This window comes from Podarcis erhardii, assembly GCF_964252035.2.
Source record: "Podarcis erhardii genome assembly, chromosome: 1".
In the NCBI taxonomy this organism is placed as follows: domain Eukaryota; kingdom Metazoa; phylum Chordata; class Lepidosauria; order Squamata; family Lacertidae; genus Podarcis; species Podarcis erhardii.
Genome location: NC_138497.1, coordinates 102,170,173 through 102,191,497, shown reverse-complemented (window position 1 = coordinate 102,191,497; position 21,325 = coordinate 102,170,173). Strand labels below are relative to the sequence as shown.

At 43.8% G+C, this 21,325-nt stretch overlaps 1 protein-coding gene and 1 long non-coding RNA gene across 6 annotated transcripts in view; one reads left to right on the top strand and one right to left on the bottom strand.

Moving 5' to 3' along the window:
• Positions 1-6,496, bottom strand: part of LOC309348735 — an 18,053-nt gene extending 11,557 nt beyond the window's left edge. For 3 of the 4 annotated variants that reach the window (XR_014159525.1, XR_014159526.1, XR_014159527.1), the window contains exons 1-2: positions 6,057-6,496; positions 5,026-5,112 (exon numbers count right to left, since the gene is read on the bottom strand). This is a non-coding gene — a long non-coding RNA (uncharacterized lncRNA). The remainder of the gene's footprint in view (positions 1-5,025; positions 5,113-6,056) is intronic. The other variant, XR_014159528.1, reaches the window with a different exon arrangement.
• GTDC1 (glycosyltransferase like domain containing 1) overlaps positions 1-21,055 on the top strand; it is a 236,937-nt gene extending 215,882 nt beyond the window's left edge. Inside the window, exons 9-10 of one of the 2 annotated variants that reach the window (XR_014159033.1) lie at positions 3,483-4,752; positions 20,167-21,055. Coding sequence is in view for 1 of the 2 variants with exons in the window: in XM_081872548.1 (XP_081728674.1) it covers positions 3,483-3,533 (51 nt within the window). In the remaining variant the exon portion in view is untranslated. Of the gene's footprint in view, positions 1-3,482; positions 4,849-20,166 lie in introns of those variants that run through there. The other variant, XM_081872548.1, reaches the window with a different exon arrangement.
• The last annotated feature ends 270 nt before the right edge of the window (positions 21,056-21,325 follow it).

The following is a 21,325-nucleotide window of genomic DNA, read 5'->3' as shown; positions in this document are numbered from 1 at the left end:
TCCACAGCAAACCTCTGAAGCAGTGGCGTAGCGTGGGTTGTCAGCACCGCACCCCCTAACCCATGGATTTGCGCCCCCTAACCCGTGGATTTGCGCCCCCTAACCCTAACCCCCAGATGTTGCGCCCGGTGCGGCCGCCCCCCCCTGCACCCCCCACGCTACGCCACTGCTCAGAAGCACACGCAGTGCACATTTAAAGCCCATGGCTCCCCCCACCCCCAAGAATCCTGAGATCCGTAGTTTGGTGAAGATGCTGGGGATTGTAGCTCTGTCATGGGTAAACTACAGTTCCCAGGATTCTTTGGGGGAAGCCATGTGCTTTAAATGCACAATGTAGGTCTGTCCACAGTTTTTTAAGTGGCAGGCTGTTTTTTAGGTTCCCTACCTGGTGATTGCTCGGTCCGTGCTCCTGCCAACCTAGCAGTTCGAAAGCACGTCAAAGTGCAAGTAGATAAATAGGTACCGCTCCGGTGGGAGGGTAAACAGCGTTCCCGTGCGCTGCTCTGGTTCGCCAGAAGCGGCTTAGTCACGCTGGCCTCATGACCCAAAAGCTGTACGCCGGCTCCCTTGGCCAATAAAGCGAGATGAGCGCCGCAACTCCAGAGTCGGCCACGACTGGACCTAATGTCAGGGGTCCCTTTACCTTTACCTTTTACCTGGTGGTTAGACAGTGCTCCCTATCCTGGGAAGCACCAGTCAGCAAACGTTCTTCTTTACATTCCACTTTCCTTTGTGCCCTTTAATTCACAACAGAACGTGCTGACAAATTTTGCCTCTACTGTGCTGTGTGCTGTTCCTTTTTTTTTTTAACCCTGAACCTTGCAACTTACGAAGCAGCGTTTAATCTGTTTATAAAAGTTAAGGGTGTCAGATATTACAGTGGTACTTAATTCGTTCCGGAGGTCCGTTCTTAACCTGAAACTGTTCTTAACCTGAGGCACCACTTTAGCTAATGGGGCCTCCCGCTGCCAGCGCGCCACCAGAGCATGATTTCTCTTCTCATCCTGAAGCAAAGTTCTTAACCCGAGGTAGTATTTCTGGGTTAGCGGAGTCTTTAACCTGATGCGTATGTAACCCGAGGTACCACTGTACAGCAAAACGAGATAACTGCAAACATTCCTGTGTTCCATATAGGCTTAGAGAGTCCAGCACAGTGCAAATGTAATTTCACGATGATACAAAGAACCACAACTGCCGTTTGCTTTCTTTAGTTGTGACTTACCTGGGGTTTGTAGGCTAAAATTGGTCTCTCCTTTATATAGTGGGGTAGAGCAAAGCAGCTGTGAGCTCCTCTCTGAAAACCCATACATTTGCACAGTCACTGTAAGCCATAGTTCTGATTCCTGCTGTGCCCTTTCCAGCTCACTATGGGGGGAACACCTCAGTAAAGCATTGAAATGACAGTTTATAAATGGCCCAGGTCAAGGGGAAAGAGTAGCCTCCACTGGACACCTTCCACTGATAATGACACTATCTAATAGGTAAGTGTGACAATTGCACAGCCATATTTCATTCAGCACTTGCAATTATGCTGCTGCTGCTGCTGTATCAGTGCCAGCCATAAAACTTCAGAGCTCATAGGCATCCTTGCACCTCTCCTTTCTAAGGCCAATGCTTCTTTTGCAGATTTTAAAATTAAAGCACATCAAAGTGCAAGTAGATAAATAGGTACCGCTCCAGCGGGAAGGTAAACAGCGTTTCTGTGCGCTGCTCTGGTTCGCCAGAAGCAGCTTAGTCATGCTGGTCACATGACCCGGAAGCTGTACGCCGGCTCCCTCGGCTAATAAAGCGAGATGAGCGCCGCAGCCCCAGAGTCGTCCGCAACTGGACCTAACGGTCAGGGGTCCTTTTACCTACCGTATTTTCCGCTCTATAAGACACACTTTCCCCCTCCTAAAAAGGAAGGAGAAATGTGTGTGCATCTTATGGAGCGAATGCAGGTGGATGGCTCTGCTCAGCGCTCCATTTAAAGAGCCGCGTGGAGCGTGTGTGCGGCTCTTGTGGGCTTTTTCCTGAGGAGGGAGAAGGGCACACGCTCCGTGCGCTCTTTAAAGGGAACGTGGCTCTTGGGGGAGCCTTAGCCACGCGCAGCCTCTCCTGGGCAGCAGGATGAAGGCTCCCCTTGCCCGGGACAGGCTGTGTGCGGCTAAGCCAGAAGCCATGACAGCCAGCGGGAATGCAGCGCTGTGAGGGGAGCTACGCAGCGAACCCACTGGCTGTCCTGGCTTCTGGGATTCAGAATTTTTTTTTTCTTGTTTTCCTCTTTCAAAAACTAGGTGCGTTTTATGGTCAGATGTGTCTTATAGAGCAAAAAATACAGTAGTTTAGATGCTAGTTCCTGCTTCACATATCCTATCCTCTTGTCATGGTGCCATTTCCCCTGTCGCATGGGGGGACCAGCCCTAATTTGTAAGGAAAGCAAGGAGAGGTTCACTTTCCTGACAACCAAATGCTGAGCTCAGGGATGGAGAGAGAGAAACGCTGTATTTTTACAAGAACAGTGCAAAAAGAAAAAGAAGAAAAGGCACCTGGATCTTGCACGACGATGGAATAACCAACTGCAATCAGTGTACTGGACGAATTCCCTGAAAGGTCTTTGGGACACAATTTCTCCAGCCATGCTTTAGAACGTCACAAAGAAAATTAAGTTGAAAGAGCTCCAAAAAACAAGGATTTCCAAGCTGAACTATTTCCTACATTGGTTTTCTTCCCCTTTCTCTCCTGCATTTTTTAAAAATGAAATGAACCTGCTTTTTTATATTGATTGTTTTATTATTGTGATTCATATTTGCATTTTATTGATTTTAATGTGTAAGCCGCCCACAGGACATAGTTAATTGGGCGATATATAAATGCCAAAATAAATAAATAAGCAAAGAGGCAACATTGTAGTTAGTTTCGCTTTTGCTCATTTTGTTTCTCATGTAGTAGATCAGTCAGTGCTGTAATAATGGGGATGCAAACTCCCCAGGAATATTGAAACCAAATGTTTCTCATTAACATCATTCCTTGGATATTTATTTCTATGGATTTCAACTCCCCCCACCCCCCGCACCAGAAAAAAAGTTTGTCCCATTGTGCAATCTTTCAGTTTTTAGACACTTAACATGTTTCTTTAAATGTTGCAGTTTTGAACCGCACCTTAATTTAAAACATAATGAAACAGAAAGGGAATACATTATTGCAAAACAAGAGCTAGTAAACAGCAAGCCTGTGATAGATGGAATTCGTTTTACTAAAATATTTTAAATGCTTTAACATGGTAATCCAGACATTATCTTGAAATGAATTTTTTTGCCTCTTTGAGTTATGAACCTTTGCAAATAAGGTTTTATAATAGGAAAACTGTCAGCGCTTTAATTATAGGGTAATAAATAGCAATTCTGTATTAACTTCTGATATTTTCTTCCACTCTTTGAGCATGTGCCCAGCTATTGTTGGAAACTGATAATCACATACTGTACAACATCTTGCATTTCCAGCACACCCTTTATGGAAGCAGCTCGTTGCATCCTTCGTGGAAAGAAAATTGAGGGATCTTCTTCAGAAAAAGGCATGTCTGTAGCTGTACAAACCAGCTTTGCATTTTAATGTCAAAATCATCGTCAGAGCCCAAGTTCTGACTCTTGCCAGGGGAGACATTCCCTAGGCAAGGAGGATGCCAAGTCCAAAATCTTTGCTCCAGCTTAAAAAGCCAGCCTAACTTAACATTTGGTTAAGTTGGAAGAGATGGAGTCATAACACTGCAACTCAAGAAGGCATAAATGTTATCCAAAATCATTTCTAATGAGGAGGAGGGAGTGGAATTTTAACAAGGAGCATTAAACCCTGGAAGAGCCCCTTTTATTGCTGAAGAGCTGCTTGGGCTGTGAGGAATGAGAGGCTGGGCCAGCCAAAAGGATGTGAGTGGGGGGCGGAGAAGGAAATCAAGGTTAAATGAGGCCAGGACGGTTTTACAGGGTTATAATGAAAGCGAGAACAATGAGGCAGAGGTTCAGAGAACCAGTTGTGGTGGCTAAGCATTACATCAGGGAGGGCAGACTCAGGCAGAAAGCCTAAAGAGTGTTTACTAGCAAGCAAGCCCCGTTGAACACAGCAGGGCTTCCGCAGAAACATAACCAGACTGAAGGATCTTTGAATGTGACCAGGAAGAGCTGCAGTGATTTTGAAGAAAGGAGGAGAAAGCCTACCAGAGAAACGAAAACCCTGACCTCTTATGGCATTCAAAATTAAAGCAGCCTTAAATAAAATAAATCTATCTGTAAGTGTAATACATTTTGATTCTGCCTTTCCTGCAAAGAACTCAGGACATCATACATCTTCTCTTCCATCATATCCTTAGAGCAGCAGCCTTCTGAAGTAGGTTTGGCTGAGAGATGGTGGCTGTGGATTTGAGGCCAAAATATCTGGAGACTACCAGTTTGGCAAAGGCTGTTCTACCCACTGCTCTGCGTTTCTCCAAATATATTGACATGTGTTTGCCCTTTTGTTCATATGTTTGCTCTGTGCAATTTTCATTATCTGCTAGGGTCACAGTCTGGGTAGAAATGTACGAGGGGTTTCAGAAGAGAGTACTTGCCCCATAACACTGCCTTTGCTTTTTCTGCATTCTTCCCTCCTCTGATACACATTTTCATTTCACACTTTACCAGGCTGATAAGTCAGGCACAAAGCAAACTTTGCAAGAGCTCAGCTTCTCATCCCACCAATTGAAATAAGCAAGAGAAGAGTTGTAGAGAAGAAGCAACCAAGGTCAGTTCAGAAGGCAGCATTCAGAAGGGTGCGGGCAGAATAGTAGTCTGTTTAGCATGAAAATGTCATGATGAAACATCTTCCTGAGTTGTGCCTAGGCACTTGAAAGATGGGAGAGAAATGTCTTAAGTAAAGAACATGTTAAAAGTGGCTGCTCATAACACCTGGGTAGATATTTCCAAATGAAGGTACATTTTGACATTCTGGACTTTCAGTATGGATTGGGCAGTGATAAATGAGGAATCTAGGTGGAACAACTTGACACACCCTTACCTTTCCAAAACAGTACATAAGAGTCCACCAGTGTATCCCATTCTCAGTGAAGTTTGATCAGTGTTTTCTTCTTTAATGCAGTTGGGTCTGTTGGTGAACAAAGCCAGCAATTGGCTTCTCTATAGGAAGGAAATGGAAAGAGGCCTCTGTGCCTTCAATAAGAGTGCAGTATTTACCCCCTGCAAATATTACCAGGCAGCTCTACAGAGATATGGCTTCATTCAGTGGTGGCTGCAAGCCCAATATCCCCGTGTGAGGGTTTTGTGGTGTGTTTCTTTTAACTTTGTGGGGTAGCTGGCACTGCACAATGGGAAAGAAGAACGAGTGTTGGAAATTGCACAGGTTCCAACCTCTTTCGTTTCTTTCTCCGTCATCCCTTTTGTGGGTTGTTACATTTTAATTTCATTCTTCCTCCAAGAAATCTGAGCAACGTAGATTGATTTGATCACCTACTCACATTTATGCCTCACCTTTTTTCTGCCCTGGGCCCAAAGAAATTGCTCCCCCATTTAGCTTCAGCCAAGTGGTGCCCCCCATGCTGTCAGATGGGGTCATGCCTACTGTGTGTTTCTCTGCTTGCACATACACTAGTTTCAAAAATTGGCCTGGTCCAGAAAGGTAAGTGAAGTGGTTTTACAGGCTCTGCAATGGTTTCATTCTGGTTGCTTATGTATTTATTACATACGATTGTGTCTTTGCTTGTATTCATTTACACCCACCTTTCAGCTCAGGGTGGCTCACAAGCACCATAAAAAGCAATATGCAGTTGACAAAAACAATGACCAACTTAATTAAAAGGATTTTAAAGGATATTTTTTTTGTAAGGTTGCAAAAGAAGATGAAATATGGAGTTGCTGCTCTGTTAAAACAGTCTGCAATCTTTGCTTAGGGTGGTCACTTGCACAGAGAGAGATGACAAAAGAGGATCAGAGTTGCATAAAAATGGACAAGACACTGTTTCCTATGTACAGTGTAGGTCAACATTTAGTACCTATGACCATCATTTGAAAAAGAAATTCAGTACTTCTTACCATAGCATGTATGTACCGCTCAGTCTGCCGTCCAGTCTTCAGTGCTCTCTCTCACCCTCTCTTGTTCTGGTCCTTTACCTTTAAGCCGGACTTGAACTGGACAGCCTTTCAAATAGAGGACTGTTAAAGAGATGAGATATAACTACACCATTCTAGCTACAAGCAAAAATGGCACTTGAAAGCAAAGCTTTCCAATCGAACAGAAAGAGCAAGGGGTGGTGGGGAAGGAAGAGAAAGGGAAGAGGATGCACCTATGAGCAGCCAGGATACTTACACGTTTGTGTTTCTGGCTCAAGCCAGTTTAGCCCTTGCCTGGCCCAGGAGAGAGGGGGCAGGCAAAGGTTGGGAAGGTGACGGGGGCAGAGACCCTGCTTCGTGCAAGGCTGGTTGTTGCTAACAAAAGCCAGAGAGAGAGCAGCAGCAGCCTCTTCTCTTTCTCTCTCTCTCTCTCTCTCTCTCTCTCTCTCTCTGTGTGTGTGCGCGCGTGTGTGTGCAGAGCAGAGCTCTTGGGGGAGGCTGGGCTAGCTAGCGTGTGCTCGTGTGTTGTTGCTCGCAGCTATGTTCTCTGGCTTTCACATCCACTTGGCTTTTTACACTGGAAGGATCCCCAGCACTCTGATATTAGGCCAGGAAAATAGAAGGAGCAATAAAAAAAAAAAAATAGAGGGTTTTCGGGGGGTTTTAAGAGAAGGGAAGGAAGGAGGGGGCTTTTAATGAATTGGCTTGAGTTAAAGCACTTAATTTTCAGCTTAAAATGCTTGAGGATGGGTAATGATTTGAGGGAGGGTGGGATGTTTGTTTGAGGTGGGCCTTTTTGCTAGTCTCCCTCCCTCCCCCGTCTCATGAGCACATTGCAAATGGGCCTCCTGCACACCAAAGTGTGCAGCTGTGCTTCAGTTTCCCCCAGTATCCAGCTACCCTCAAACGCTATCGTAATGCATATTGCATTTGCAGGATCCAAAGGAACATGGAAGGGATTTCTCTCTCTCTCTTTACTCTGCATTGTTTTCTCTCCTTTAGCATTGCTTATCAGACGGCACATGTTCACCATTAGTTTCTGTAATGGACAAATACATCCTCCCCCCCTCCCCCCCCAAAAAGGGTGGAGAATTTTTTTTCTTTCCCTTTGTAACAACTGGCAAGTTTATCTCTCTGCCCTTCTTTCACAAGGCCTAAACTTGCTTCCATAAGAAAGCTCAAGGCTAGGCTGCCTTCAAGAAAAGCTGCCAGACTCTTCTGCTAGGACTCAGCTAGATTGGTAAAGAAAAGGCGTTTCATACGTGTTGTATATGCAATATAACAATGTGACACCAGATGGCGCTGTGAAGTCCTGTCTTTCCTTACCAGATTTCCCTGTATGGGTTTGCAACGTGTTTAACTGAATTGCTTCTTTGACGTGTCTAGATCCAGCCCTAGTGTCAGCCCAAGAAGTAAAAGTGAGAATACCTCTGAGCATATGTAGAATGTCTTCAGTTCGCTATGAACGTGGAAGCAGTAGCTGCTTTTGCAAATCTCAGTGTTGGAGCACCCAGGTCAGGACAGAATGGGATAACTTTTCCTAAATCTGATCACTTCTGGTATTTGAGATTAAGCCTTTAGGGTTGCGAACTGCTTTGGCCTGATCCTCTGCCTTGGAAGAGAAGATTGTTCTGCAGAAATCAGAAGGGGTATATTATTATTATTAGTAGTATTAATATTATTATTTTACAAAGTATGAAGACAAAGTGACCTAATAATATCTTCACTCTATCTGTTTAGAGGCAAAGGAGCCTTGCCCTCCTCGTCATCTGGTGACCTTCCACACCAGTAGTCACTTGTCTCTTACACCCTTCTATTTGGGCACTTTCGGGTTTATTACTATTCATTCTGGAGATTAGATGATGTTGGCTATTTAATGAACATTCATGCTTGCAGGGAGACTAGATGATGCATCAAAGCAAACATTGTCCCATACTTTCCAGTGTATTTTATCTGTCACTTCCCCTATCACAAAAAGTCTAGTCTTTTAGCAAAGGGGGTTTGTTGCAGAAGAACTCCCAGTCAGCTTTAACTTCGCAACTTAGATTTGCCTGTATGTGACTGAATCCCACCCCCAAAACAGCCACCGTCTGGAAGTGCCTTTTGTCCCCTCCTAACGTGTGAGATGGCTTGCTCCGCATGTGTTTCCACCACAAGTAGTATGGTGTAGTCCTGGGCTCCTTTTCCAGTGGGAGCCTTGTGGGTGGGGGTCTGTGTATGTCTCTCTTTCCCATCCCTTGCATTTTGGTTGCAGAGAGCAGAACTTCTCATAGAAAACCCCGGCCTTAGCCAAGACAACACCCTCAACATTAAATCAGCACAAAATTCCTCTGGGCTTTCGCAGAGTTCAGCCTGCAACTCTGACGAGGTATCTAGAGGCACATTAAAACAAATCCGGTCAAGTAAAGGGGCAGGCAAGTGATCCATGCAAAGGGCCTGACCTTTGTGGAGCTTCAAATAGAAAAGGCCTGTCTGTAAACAGTGGTAATTAGCCCTTTCAAAATTCTAACGACGATTAAAATGTAGGGATCGTTATTTTGTCAACAAACTTAGGAGGGCAGAGAGAAAATTTCAGTGCCAGCTTTTGCTTGCTTGCTCTTAAAAACAGAGGCACCCAATGAACTGAGGATGGGAACACAAGCAGAGGCCTTCCTAAAACCTTGGTGTCTCATCCATAGAACAAGAGCCAGCCTGAGCTGTATCTGATATTAAGCAAGGACAGGTTGACTCTCCTTCTCACAACAAGGAATCAGCACTGGGAAGCGTCTTTTAACTCTGTAATAACAGGTTTCATAGTAAATGAATGCTGATGGTCAACTAGCCAATTATGGTTTAACTATCCCTTGTTTACAGCAAGGTGTAAAACATGCCTTTAGAGTACAAAGGATCAGACTGCCTAAGCTACAATTTGTCCTTCATCCCATTATGCTCCCCTTAAGCAAGGCTGGCTCCCTCTCCACCTCCCTCCCTCCTTCTCTCTGTCTCTCTCACACACATAGGTATGAGCACTGAGGAACATACCTCCCCTCTGTTGATTTGCATTTGCTTTATTTCAAATGCATATTCTTGTTTACTTTTCAAAATTTACATAAATGTCAGCATTGTATAATTTCTATGTTAACAAAGCAGTGAGCAAAATCCCTTGTATGTTTATAAAATATTATTGTTTAATTCATGTAGTTTAGGAATTCCAAATGTTGAGAATAGGAAGGAGGCCAAATACCATCTGTTTATAGCTATGCTGCATCATCATATGTGCACTTAAAAAAAAAAAAGCGGGAAAGAGCTTTCTTGGTCAATCCACTGTATTTTTTACTCAGAATTCGGGGGCTCTATTGAATCACTCTTAGATCTTTGCCAACATTCCTTGATAAGGTTTAAATTCTGACCAGTTAAGCAAAAAGAAATGTATTCACTTCAGAATATGTGTTAATTACAGATCCATGCTAGCTTTGCACGACTCTCTCTCTCTCTCTCTCTCTCTCTCTCTCTCTCTCTCTCACACACACACACACACACACACACACACACACTTTCTCTCATTTTGTTTCAATATTCATTTGCTTTTCTGATAGGACAAGATTTGTGTGTCTCTGATTTTCACATGATCATGAGAACTTCAATAATTATGTGATCATGTCTTGGTTGTGTGACACAGGCCTATTTTGGACTACATTAGCAGCAGCATCTCTGTATTAATTTCATTCCCCCCAGGAGTACTGGTTGGCAAACATTATTCCCATGCATTTTCCTATGCAAACAGCTTATAGGGCTAAATCTGCTTAGCTTCGGCAGTAAGGCTGCACCATGATGTAGAATAAAACTTTTCAAGCAGAAATGCCCCCTCTCTTGATTGCCACCTCAATCAGTCCTGTGGAACCGGGGGGGGGGGGGGGGGCAGAGGACGGGAGGACGACGACACTACTTTCACTTTTCAAATTCATTTATTTGAGATGAGGGTACTCATACCTCCATGGGTATGACTCTCAGAAATATATGCATGTCAACCTTTTGGAAAGATCTTCATCAGGCAGCTTGTATTGAGCATCAATAATTACTAGTAATTTTTATACTAGGTTTTCATACATCTCCAAAGTGGTCTGTGAATAACCCAGAATGGTAGCACTAGAGGCTAACATTGTGTTGGCGTGAATGTTGGGTTTGCAAGCCCTGGCAAGTCTTTGACACACCTGCGGCCTGGATGCCACATGTCCCACATCCAATATCAATGTAGTCCCCAGAGTTCCAATACAAAATTTTGTGTTTGTGTTCAGGAGCTTTTATAACCGATACAACAAGTTGCAAGACACATCAGTAGTCATCGCATAGTCTGGTAGACAGCAGGTTTGTGGAGCTTGGTTGTTGAAGAAGGAGCCATTTAAATCCAACAGTATTGTTGGTTGTATGTACTGGCATCACACAAAAACATGATACCCTGTTTTTCCAGGATATAATGAATCACACATCCTCTATTCAGTTGCCATATTTGGCCATGACAAGACTTATCTGCAGTTGCTCTCAGAATATTTGTTTTTCTGTTTGTTCAAGGTGGCCCAACTGGTTTTGTCTGTTGTTGTTACTCTAGGTGTTAGAGTCTAGCATATGAGAAATGCAGATGCAGCTATAAAGCAATAGTTTGGGGGTGGAGTAGTGCTGTCCACCTGTCAAACACCTGATGCCACAATGATGTCAGCTGATGGGGCTTGCAAAGAACCTTGTGTGGTGCTTTAAAACACCCACAGTCAGCTTATTGGGACTCTTTGCAAGGAGCAAGAATTGCACCTTCAAGAATTGGCTGGCTGCTCTCCCCACCAATCACACTCTACTTTCTGCTGGAATCAGCCATACTATGGATTTCCCCTCTACAATTCCCCTTCAAAGTCCCCTTTATATGACCTATAAAGCCCTGTAGGTCCAAGCTATCTGAAAGACTGTATTCCCTCATAAGAACCTGCCTGGGTTTTGATCTCTTCAGGGGAGGTCATTCTCTCAGTCCTGCCACCCTCACAGGCATGCTTGGTGGGGACCTGGGAAAGGGCCTTCTCGGTGGCTGCTCCCAGACTCTGGAACTTCCTCCTTGAAGAAACTCAACTGGCTCCTTCCTTGTTGTCCTTCCACCAGCAGGTGAAGACCACCTTGTTCCAACAGACTTTGGGGAACTGATTGCTTTTAATCAGGGGCTGGTGCCGTGCTGTTTTTTGTTGTGATTGTATGTTTTAAAATACAGTGGTACCTCAGTGGTACTTCAGGTTATAGACTCGGCTAACCCAGAAATAGTATCTCGAGTTAAGAACTTTGCTTCAGGATGAGAACAGAAATCACACAGCAGTAGTGGGAGGCCCCATTAGCTAAAGTGGTACCTCAGGTTAAGAACAGTTTCAGGTTAAGAACAGACCTCCAGAACAAATTAAGTTCTTAACCCAAGGTACCACTGTAGATCTTAGAATCACAGAATTGTAGAATTGGAAGGGACCCTGAGGTCAAGGCCAACCCCTGCAATGCAGGAATAGGCAGCTATTATTATTATTATTATTATTATTATTATTATTATTATTATTATTATTATTATTTGTACACCACCCTTCATCTGGAGATCTCAGGATGCTGTCATCTCAGATAGATAAGAACACAAGATATATGTATATAGTTGTAATTCTATTATTTGTTTTTTAATTATTCCCCCCCCTATGTTTTTAGTAATTCTTGTTTTTATCTATAAACTGTATTGAGTCACGTCAGGGGAAAAGGCGAGGTATAAATAAATATATAATATTAATAATAGTAATATAAGATGACCCCAGCTGGCTTGCTGTCACCACCAATCAACTGACTGATGCAGAGAGCAAGCTTCCCTTGCTTGCCCACCTGCCTATCATCTCATGTCATGTATGATGTCAGGAATGGGGCATGTGGGCATGGTTTTGGTGAAAAGGCCTTGTGAGCCAAATTGGGTCGTGCAGCAGGACTAATTGAGCTTGCAGGCTGCCAGTTCCCACCCCTTCCCTGGTCTAAAATTACCTTGTTGCATCATTGCTTGCCTTGTGACAGAGGGATGAGCCTCTGTTCCATGGTCCCACAATCTGGCAACCACTAGTTCACTAGAAGAGTAATAAGGCAGATATTGCAACATCATTCACACAATACCTTTAAACACTTCCATCGAATTGGTGGATTTCATCCAGTCATCAGATAAAACAATTAACTTATTTACTCTAGAGTAGTCCTGCTGTTTGTTGGAGTGCCTGTTCCATCGGTTCCCCACCCCATCCCAAGAATGTGACAAAAACCCTGATTTTCAAAAGGTTGTCAGATGTCTTAAGAAACCACGTTGGGGAAAATAGCAGGGGCTCCTGAAAACGCTGCTACGTTAAAACTGCACGCTGTGTCCATGCTGAATACAAGGTGTGCTTGCTTAACTGAGGGATATGTCCTTTGTTGTTAAGTCACTAAGAAGATTTGCCTTCCAAGCCCATGTTAATTAGTTGGCTTGTCAAGTCCTGTAGACGTCTTTCCACCTTTAAAAGCAGGAGATTCCCTGAGAAATGGGCTTAAAACATCCTAGCAAGGCCTGGAATGCTGAATGCCCAGATTAGTGGCAGGCTTTGTTGTGCTTGCATTCGGGGCAACCCAGCTGCAGTTTATCCTACTATTGCTAATGATGCTTGGAGTGATAGAGGTGGCTTGTGGAGCTTGCATATGGGGTCCCTTCCCTAAGGAGGCAGAATAATAGCTGCTACTCAGGTGGTATATGGGAGGATAAGAGCAGATCTGCAGTTGTGTTTCTGCCTGGTGCATGGTGACTCCGAGCGGCACAATATCAAGGTATACAGTCTGAAGCAAGGCTACATATCTTCCTCTACCGCAGAGGGACCGATGTACAGGTGGAAAACCATGGCAGTAAGCTGGTTGTATCCCAGCCCTGTCAGAATGTACATCTGTGAATTAAATAATTTTGTTGCAAAGCGTTTGCCGTATTACGCAGTTGCTCAACTCCAAGCATTGCTCACTGTGTTGAAATTTCTTTTAACTTTTGCCCTTAAAGCTCCCTTGTGTCTGCTGCAATGTTCAATGTTACAGCAACTCAAATTATTTAGCTGTGCCCAGTTAGAGGGCTATTGCCTCTTTAGTTGTGATGCAAGGAACTAAAGCTCAGACCCTTTGAAAAAACAGAAGAACCCCCCTCTTCTCCTATTGCACACTCTGCTACTTACATTGTTATCTCCAAGCAATTGGTGACAGTAAAATGCACCTAAACCTCCCTTCCTACGAACAGCATTAATAGGTTATGAGGAACACAGGAAAGCAAGGAAGGCATATCGAGGGTGGGGAAAATGAGGAGGAAAGATGCTGACTAACAAATTTGTCTTGTTTTGCAGTGGTGAAATGTGTCATTTCAAATAGAAACAGGTATAATTCCAAGTCTGTAAAAGTAGAAATGCCATTAGGAGTGTGATGCAGTGCCCTTATGAATGACTAGCCAGGGAGAACTAGATTTCATGGCCTTGGGCGTTTTTAAAAGATAGCTCTGATCAAATGAGAAAACCAATCTGGAATCCGAGCCTTCAAGGGAGTAGCCATATAACTATTTCAGCCCGTAAGAGTGATAGCGGAATCCTAGACCACGCGAACATCAGCACATGCCAGTCTGGTTGTGGCTTTGAATTGCCAGGCGTTTAAAACTAGCCTGGATGTACCACTTGGCAGGCCGCTACTGAACAGCATTAATGATGATGTGCCAAAAGCCAAAAACAGGCTCGGCCCATCCTGTGGAGTCATAGACATAAAATACGCTGAGCTGAAGCAGCCTGAAGTAGCCATGGGCTACTCTTTGTATCTTAGGAACTCTGGTTTATTCCCTCAGTGTGTGTATGTGTGTGTGTTTGTAAGTTTCCGCCAAGACTTTCCATAGTCTAACTCTGCCTATCCTTTGCTGGATGCATATGGTGCAGATGAAGAAAAAGGGTGGGATTAGAGGAGGAGAAGGGAGGAAAACTAACTACCCCCCACCGGATCTAGCAGGCCTGGACCATTCCTAGCCTGTCCTTGTAAGATGACCCAGTTTCTCTAGTCTTCCATCCTGTATAAACTGAGAGCTAATGTCTCCCACTCCAATACATGAGTGGGTAGTCTTGCAGGGAGTTGACTCCCAGCAGTATTTAAGACCTCAACAGCCCCAACTCTCAACATCTAAAAGGGGAGAACAGCACCTTCCTAGCCTAGGTGCAACTTTTATGAGTGGCTGGTCAGAGCTACCTGTCAATCAGAACCTACTTGGCTCAAGAGCACCGAAGAAATGGAATGTAGCCAAAATTCAGTTATTCCTCCTGACCATCCAGAATGCTCTGTGCCTTGCGAGGAAGGCCTAGCTAGTTTTCTGAAATGCAATCTTCACTTTCTTAAAGTCCCGAAAAAGCCCTTTCCCTTTTTCTTGCCTCTTATCCTTAATAAACTTTCAAAAATTGGCTGTCAGGGTTCTCTGTGTGCGTTTGTGCCAGACTCAAAGGGATATTTTCCCTTCACATGCCTAGACCATTTGGCTTCACAGTGCTTGTGTTTATCAGTAGGATTTGGCAGACAAAAGTAAGCTCTGGTGAGAAATGGATTAAAACAGGATGATCCGTCTGCCTCATAAATAGTCACCTTGCACCTTCAGGTCTCACTTCCACCCAAGGGAACCCCAGGGAGTGTGCTGGCAGTCTACCTGAAGACCCCCTTGCACAGCTAGACTACCCAGAGTGGCAGTCATGGGAGAAGAGAAAAACCCTTTTCCATTACAGCATGTATTGAAATGTGTGTGGAGAGCTACAACCATCATGGTGCCAGTGATCCTGAGCCATGTACATGGCTTAAGCACAGAGATGGGAAACTGGAAGTCTTTCCGATGTTGTTTAGGTTATAATGCCCATCTTTCCTGGCCACTGGACATGCTGGCTGGAGCAGAGGGGAGTTTGGAGTCCTTCGCCATCTGGAGGGCCACATATTACTCACCCCTGGTTTAAACCTTTGTCAGAGCTTTCCCACCCAATGTGCTCCACGTGGAAGGTTCCAGCTTGTGAAGAATATAGCAAAGAGAGCACATGATATGATTGCCTTCTCAACACAATTCAAGGCCATCACATCTATATCTCCAGCCTTGCTCTTATGAGGTCAGGATGGCATGCATGGGGTCATCTGTGTAATCTTCATTTAAAAAATACGGTGGGTTCGGTGTCATGACCCCAGACACAGACCCTCACATTACCCCAAGGAAGATGCAGATGAGGAGGTAATTTGGGCTTCAGCACTCAGGAGAAGATCCTCAACACCACCTCCTGGGCCCTCCTGACCTGAGGGTGTAGGCCTCTCACTCTCCTCAGACTTAAGAGGATGAGCCCCCAATAGCATCCCTATCATTTCCAAAGCATCAAATTCAGCACCTGCAGAATCAGACAGGTCAGCACATAGCTCCTTGACTACTGTATAGCCTTTGTCAGCCTGTATACAGCCTCTGATGGTCCCTGCTCTTTGTTGAGACACCTTCCACAGCTTAGGCAGCAGGGCCAGTGGGAGCTGGCCGGGGTACTGACTTGCTAGAAAGACTTGCCTTGACCTGAAAAGACAGGGCTTGACCTGCTTCTTTCAAGTCCCAGCCCCTGTAGAACAGGATAGTAGGTTAGGCTGACTGCCAGGATTGCCCAGTGTTGTTCAAGGGTGATGGTAGGGTTTTAACACAGTTCTCCCCAGCCCATGTTCAACACTGCCATACTGGGTCTCCGATCTTGACCTATAAATGACTTGGGCTTAGCTAGGAATCCATATTCCATTGAAATTTCCAAGATAAACTGAGAATGCCCTCTTGACTATTCCATCTGTGTGTCAGGTCTGGTGATGAAGGCAAGGCACACATGGAGGCATTCTCAGTGACAGCTTCACAGTTATAAAATTCCTTCCTCTTGGAGGCTCGCCAATGTCCATGCCCGAGCATTTTTCCAGAAGTGCTGAGAGCTATTTTTCTGTGATTAAAGAGGGAAATCTGCAGAGTAACTGAGTCCACCCCTGCTCTCTGCGAACTGGGTGGTCTTCCTACCAGTTTTTTAGACATCTGATTTTAGATGTAGTTTTGTAAATAGGCATTTATTCTTAAAATACGTTGGAAGTGGGGAGGCAGACAAACCTAAATAAGCACTGGCTTAAGCAAGAGATCCACCACCTGGGGCAGTTAAATGATTTGGATGGCAAATGCATTGGAAGCAAAAAGGGGCTAGGCTGTGATAGATGTCACCCAGGTGTGTGACTGGCAATTTGCGTGATATAAGGGGATTTCCTGTGTGAACTAAGGCAGAAGGTTGGCATGCAGGCAGGCGGTCAAAGTGTTTAGGAGCTTGACTGAAGCTAAAAATGGACATTGCATGGAAGAGAGAGATTGAGAGATGTGCTTTGGATTACGGTGTGCTTGTATGACCTGGGAGGGGAAAAGCTTCTGTCTTGGGGTCTGTGCTGATTGTTGCTTGCCATCTAGAGTTCTATAAAGTACCTTATAATGTGCCCTGAAAAGGAGACATCTAAACCAGGCCTGTGCATAATTAAAATAAATTCTACGGATTTCTATGGGGCGTACTGAAAGAAGGGGTGCATGGTTACTTCCCACCTCTCTCAAGAGTTGAATTACACATGACTCTTTGATGGGTGGATCCCCCCCCCCCAAACCTTATTTTAAAACCTTAAGAAGCTGTGGTAAGTGGCAACCTGAATTGAAAATTTGTGAAGAAGGAAAAATGCTGCTTACCTTTCTCTCTGCAGGCTGTTTGTCTTATCAAAATCACTGAGACCAGACTATTTTTGTCCTGTGGGGGAGATGATGTGGATATAGGTACAATTTGCAGAGGAGGAGCAACAGGTAAGAGGGACATGATTAACTCTTCTCCTGTGTGTTGCTTTTCCCCTGCACCCCTTCCCCCAAGCTGGGGTTCCTTCTCTATCCTGTGCTTTAGATCTAGATGCCGATGCCAATTTCTAACGTCAACAAATCCTGGAGTTGAGCTGTTAGAGACATCAAGGAAGAAATTATTTTTCATAATCGTTTGCTACTGTCTTCATGCTCCTAACTAAAGGAACTCCTAATAGTTTTTCCTAAAACACTTTTGATTTTTAAAACTTGACATGGGGTGGAAGACTCTTGACCTCCCCTGCTGTAATTGTACCTTTCAAGGTGACAGTATCAAACACATCTGTCACATCACATACACTGATAAACATTATGCATATGCTTTAAAAACCTTATGGTTTTCGGTTTCTAACACTTTTTAAAAAATTAATGTTAGTTGCAGAAACAGCTAAAATAAATTCATGAATGGATGAACATAAGTGTCAGTGGTGAGCCAACTATAGATTCTCACTCACCCCTTTTTGGTCAGACTTCCTCAGAGAAGAAAGCTTTCTGTTTCTAGCAGAACCTGACTCTGTATATTTCTTATTGGCTGGCACTTGTGACAATCATGAAACCGCCTCTCGCCATGACTGGGCAGTGTGCTGATTGGTTGATCCTTGTGGCAATTACAAAACCACCTTCTGTCCCCACCTTGTCCTGGAGCAAATTAAAAATGAAAGCACCTTGGGTTTATTTTTCTTTTATAAAATTTGCTGAAGAAACATTTAAGTAGATAAAAGTGTCAGGCCCCTGACTATAATAAAAAATAATAATAAAAGCCCACAGCTTGCCCAGGGAATGAGAGGAAATATAAATGAAATGAGCACTTATCCAAAGCCAGGTTTGTAAGAAGTAAAAGCTAAGGGAAGCAGAGTACAACCCTGCTGCAGAAAAACTGCAAGGCTTCTATAAGTGAATACAGTAGATCTCATCACACTTGAAGTTACATCTTAGTATTCTCTATTTTTAAGGATGCCCCCCCCCATCCAAGCATCATTCTCATTGCTGCATTCTGAAAACCTCTTACGGACCCCTAAAGATTTATCCTGATTGCTGACACATTGCACATACACAACTCAATTCTTTGGGAAACATTCTTGTTTAAAACCCCATAGACAGTGTTGGTGCATCACTGCTATGAAAAGACCTGTCTGGTGCACAACTGAATGAACAGTCCTGGCAGCAGGCACATGCAATATGATCCCATTGTAATACTGTTTGATGCAAGAGTATGTTTGATCAGTTACCAGTGATGAATATCATATCACATCAAACAATATGATACAGTCTCATTGTATGGAATTATGGCTGCTGTCAATCAGGCAGTCTTCTGCTCCTTTAACTGTCACCTTTGGGGAATGGAATAAAATGATAGCTACACATACATTAATAAATGAGCTCCTGCATGAATTCCATACAGACCTGTTGAGATTTTGTTGTTCTTTTCTTTCTGTGGTTTCTCTCTCTCTCTCCCCCCCCCCTCATTTTCTTCTTTTTAAAACACATACTGAACAAGAGTTCACTTAGTTTATAGAACTCACCATATGAGAAGCTCTATATTACCTTGTTATGCCCCGCTCCAGAATAACAGTAGATAAAACCCACTTAGGTTATATCTGTGGTATAGATCAGAGGTGGGTTACCTCAGGTATGAGGGCCAAACATGGCCTGCCTGGTCTGCCTAGACTCTCCCTAGGTTACACCCCTCATTAGTTCCACTTTGCAGCCTCCCTGGGTGTTTTTACGTGGTTGGAATGGGTCCTTGAACCCTGCTCATGTGTCTTGTTTGCCTTGATCGCAGTGAGCAAGTGCAAAGGTAAAATTTATATTCTTTGCACCTCCCACATTTGCCTCTAGTCCCACCCATGACTACCATGTGGCCTCTGGAAGGAAACACAGCCCTCAGTCTGAAAAAGGGTTGTCACTCCCGTTATGGATTCTCAGAAATTACCCTGCATCCTAAAGAAGAGTCCTAAAAACCATGCTGACTATTCTGTAACTTTTTCTGCTTAGGCCTAATAGAGGTATTTCCTGTTGTTGTTGTTGTTGTTGTTATACATTGACCTAACCATTCATTTTTATTTCCTAGTCTTTTCTTCTTTTTTTGAAAGAATTATATTGGAGTTTGATGAGCATTTCTTTAACATAAATTACCCCAGTAACAGCCTCTATATTGAAATCATTTTCATATTGCTTTTGCTTGTCTACTGTCCTAGTTGGTATATTGCCTGCCTCCACCAGACAACATAAATGTCTTATCTGTTTTGGCGTGTGTGTGTTTATTGCGGGGGAGAGAATTGGTGACTTTGAGTTTCTTTGAGTTCCCTTTGTTCCTCACTACATCTGAGTGCCTGATTTATATTTATATGTTGACATGGGCATTGTGGTATGTATGTGCAAGAGCTAGAGAAATGTCTACCACATTCACATATGTCAGTAAATCTGTAAGTCTGGGTTCAACACCCCTGATTATTATAGTGTTTGTTTCTCTCACCAGCTATCCCTTTCTCTTACCTATGCACAAGGAACCTCTGAGACACCATGGTAGTTACAGGGCCTATGTCTGGTAAGTCACTGTGACAGCAAGATGGTAGACAAGGTGACATTTAGTTTCCTCCAGCAGGACCAATATTACTTACTTCCCCCCCCTTTTTTTGGAGCAAGCATATCACATAGGGAAGCACACGTCTCTTTGTCTCTCATTTTAACTGCACAAGCACACACTCTCAGGTATAGCAAAAGGCCAGCAACTCCATGTATGATATGTTGCTTGCTGTGCTCTGCTTCTCTGATGGCTTCCTGCAAATCTCACAAGATCTGGTCAATAGTGTATAGATACAGGGAAATAGTGCAGTTGTTGTTTTAGAAAAATCAAGTATTACCAATAATTTAGCCTCGTAGTAATGGATCTGCAGCCTGGGCCTGAATGAACCACTATTTACAACCACATCTGCTCTCATTCCTCTCTTGTTTCCTGTTCCTCTTGCTTCCCTCAAGCATTTGCTATCCCTGTCTCTTGCTCCCCTTTCCCCCCTTTGTTGACCTCTTGATCGTAAGATACCTGGGGGCAGAGGACCTGGTGCTTTGTTTTTTTCATGCATTGCTGTGAAAAGTGCACTATTAATTTATGATGCCAAACAAACAATTAATTAGAATAAGCTCGCTCAGACTGACTGTTTGAAACAGGTCTTCCTGTGCACCGCACCAACTGCAGTATGCTGCCATGCTGACTTCGGCTTCCGACGAATACAATAGCCTGTCACATTGCCATCTTCAGCTGTCATGTTGTCATCAGGCATCCCAGACTACTGAGGGTCAGCATTCAAAGAGAAGCTCTTCTTGCAAGCTGGGCTTCCTTTCAAGATCAAGCCCAAGTGTGAATCCATTGTGCTGCACCTTATTGCGCAGAAGACGCTAATTTGGTAGATGCACTCTGCCGTATTCTGATCTTGCCTGATCATACAAGCTGTGTGCAAGAGATCTGCCAAAAGTGGTTGGAGTGGCAAATTTCTGCCAAAACTATGCTGTGTGGCATGGTATGTCGTGCTGTCAAATCTTAGGAAAACTATAACCCGGTAAGGTGTTGTTGTTGTATGAAGAAGAAGAAAAATACCACTAAGATGCAGCCTGAGCTGAAAAGGGCTTACAGTCCAAATATGAGACATATGACAACAAGAGAATGGAACTGTTGTTGGAGCATCCTTCCTTCTCTTTAAAAATACTGTTAACAGTAGTGCTTTCCTCCTGAGGTGATTATACCTCTAAGGGCTCCTTCTGTTAAAGAAGTATTTGCCTAAGTCTTCTGGCCCTGTTCCAGTTTGGATAATTACACTCAACCTAATTTATTAAGTTTTATTTGGATGGCTGTATTCGCCCCTTTGCTTGCCTCAATATTGTACAGGCGACGCTGTTAAAACTTCGGCGCATTTTAGGAGAGGGTGAAGGCAATTCGATTTAGATATACAAATAAGACTTTAATGATCCCTGATTTGTGAAGCTGTTGTACGCATAGCAATTCTGGAGCCAGCATTGTTAGGAGGTGAACTGAAACGGGAATAAAAGTGAATTTGTGCTCCCATTAAGATTGCTTTCAGACTTCAAAGCGGCTGTAAATCAGGCTGCGGTGTTCCAGTAAGCTCACCCATTATCCACCGTAGTCGTGCTGACATCTTTTCAAATTGGAGGATGAGGGTTTGGTGAGGAGGCCTCATTTCATGCAAGTAGTCTCAGTAATGGAAAACGTAACAAAAAGTTGTGCAAGTGTATGTACCTCTGTAGTATAGAGTCGTTCTTCTTTCACAGAGCCTAAAGTGCATCAAGGTTCAAAAGGGATTCTTCTGCTGTT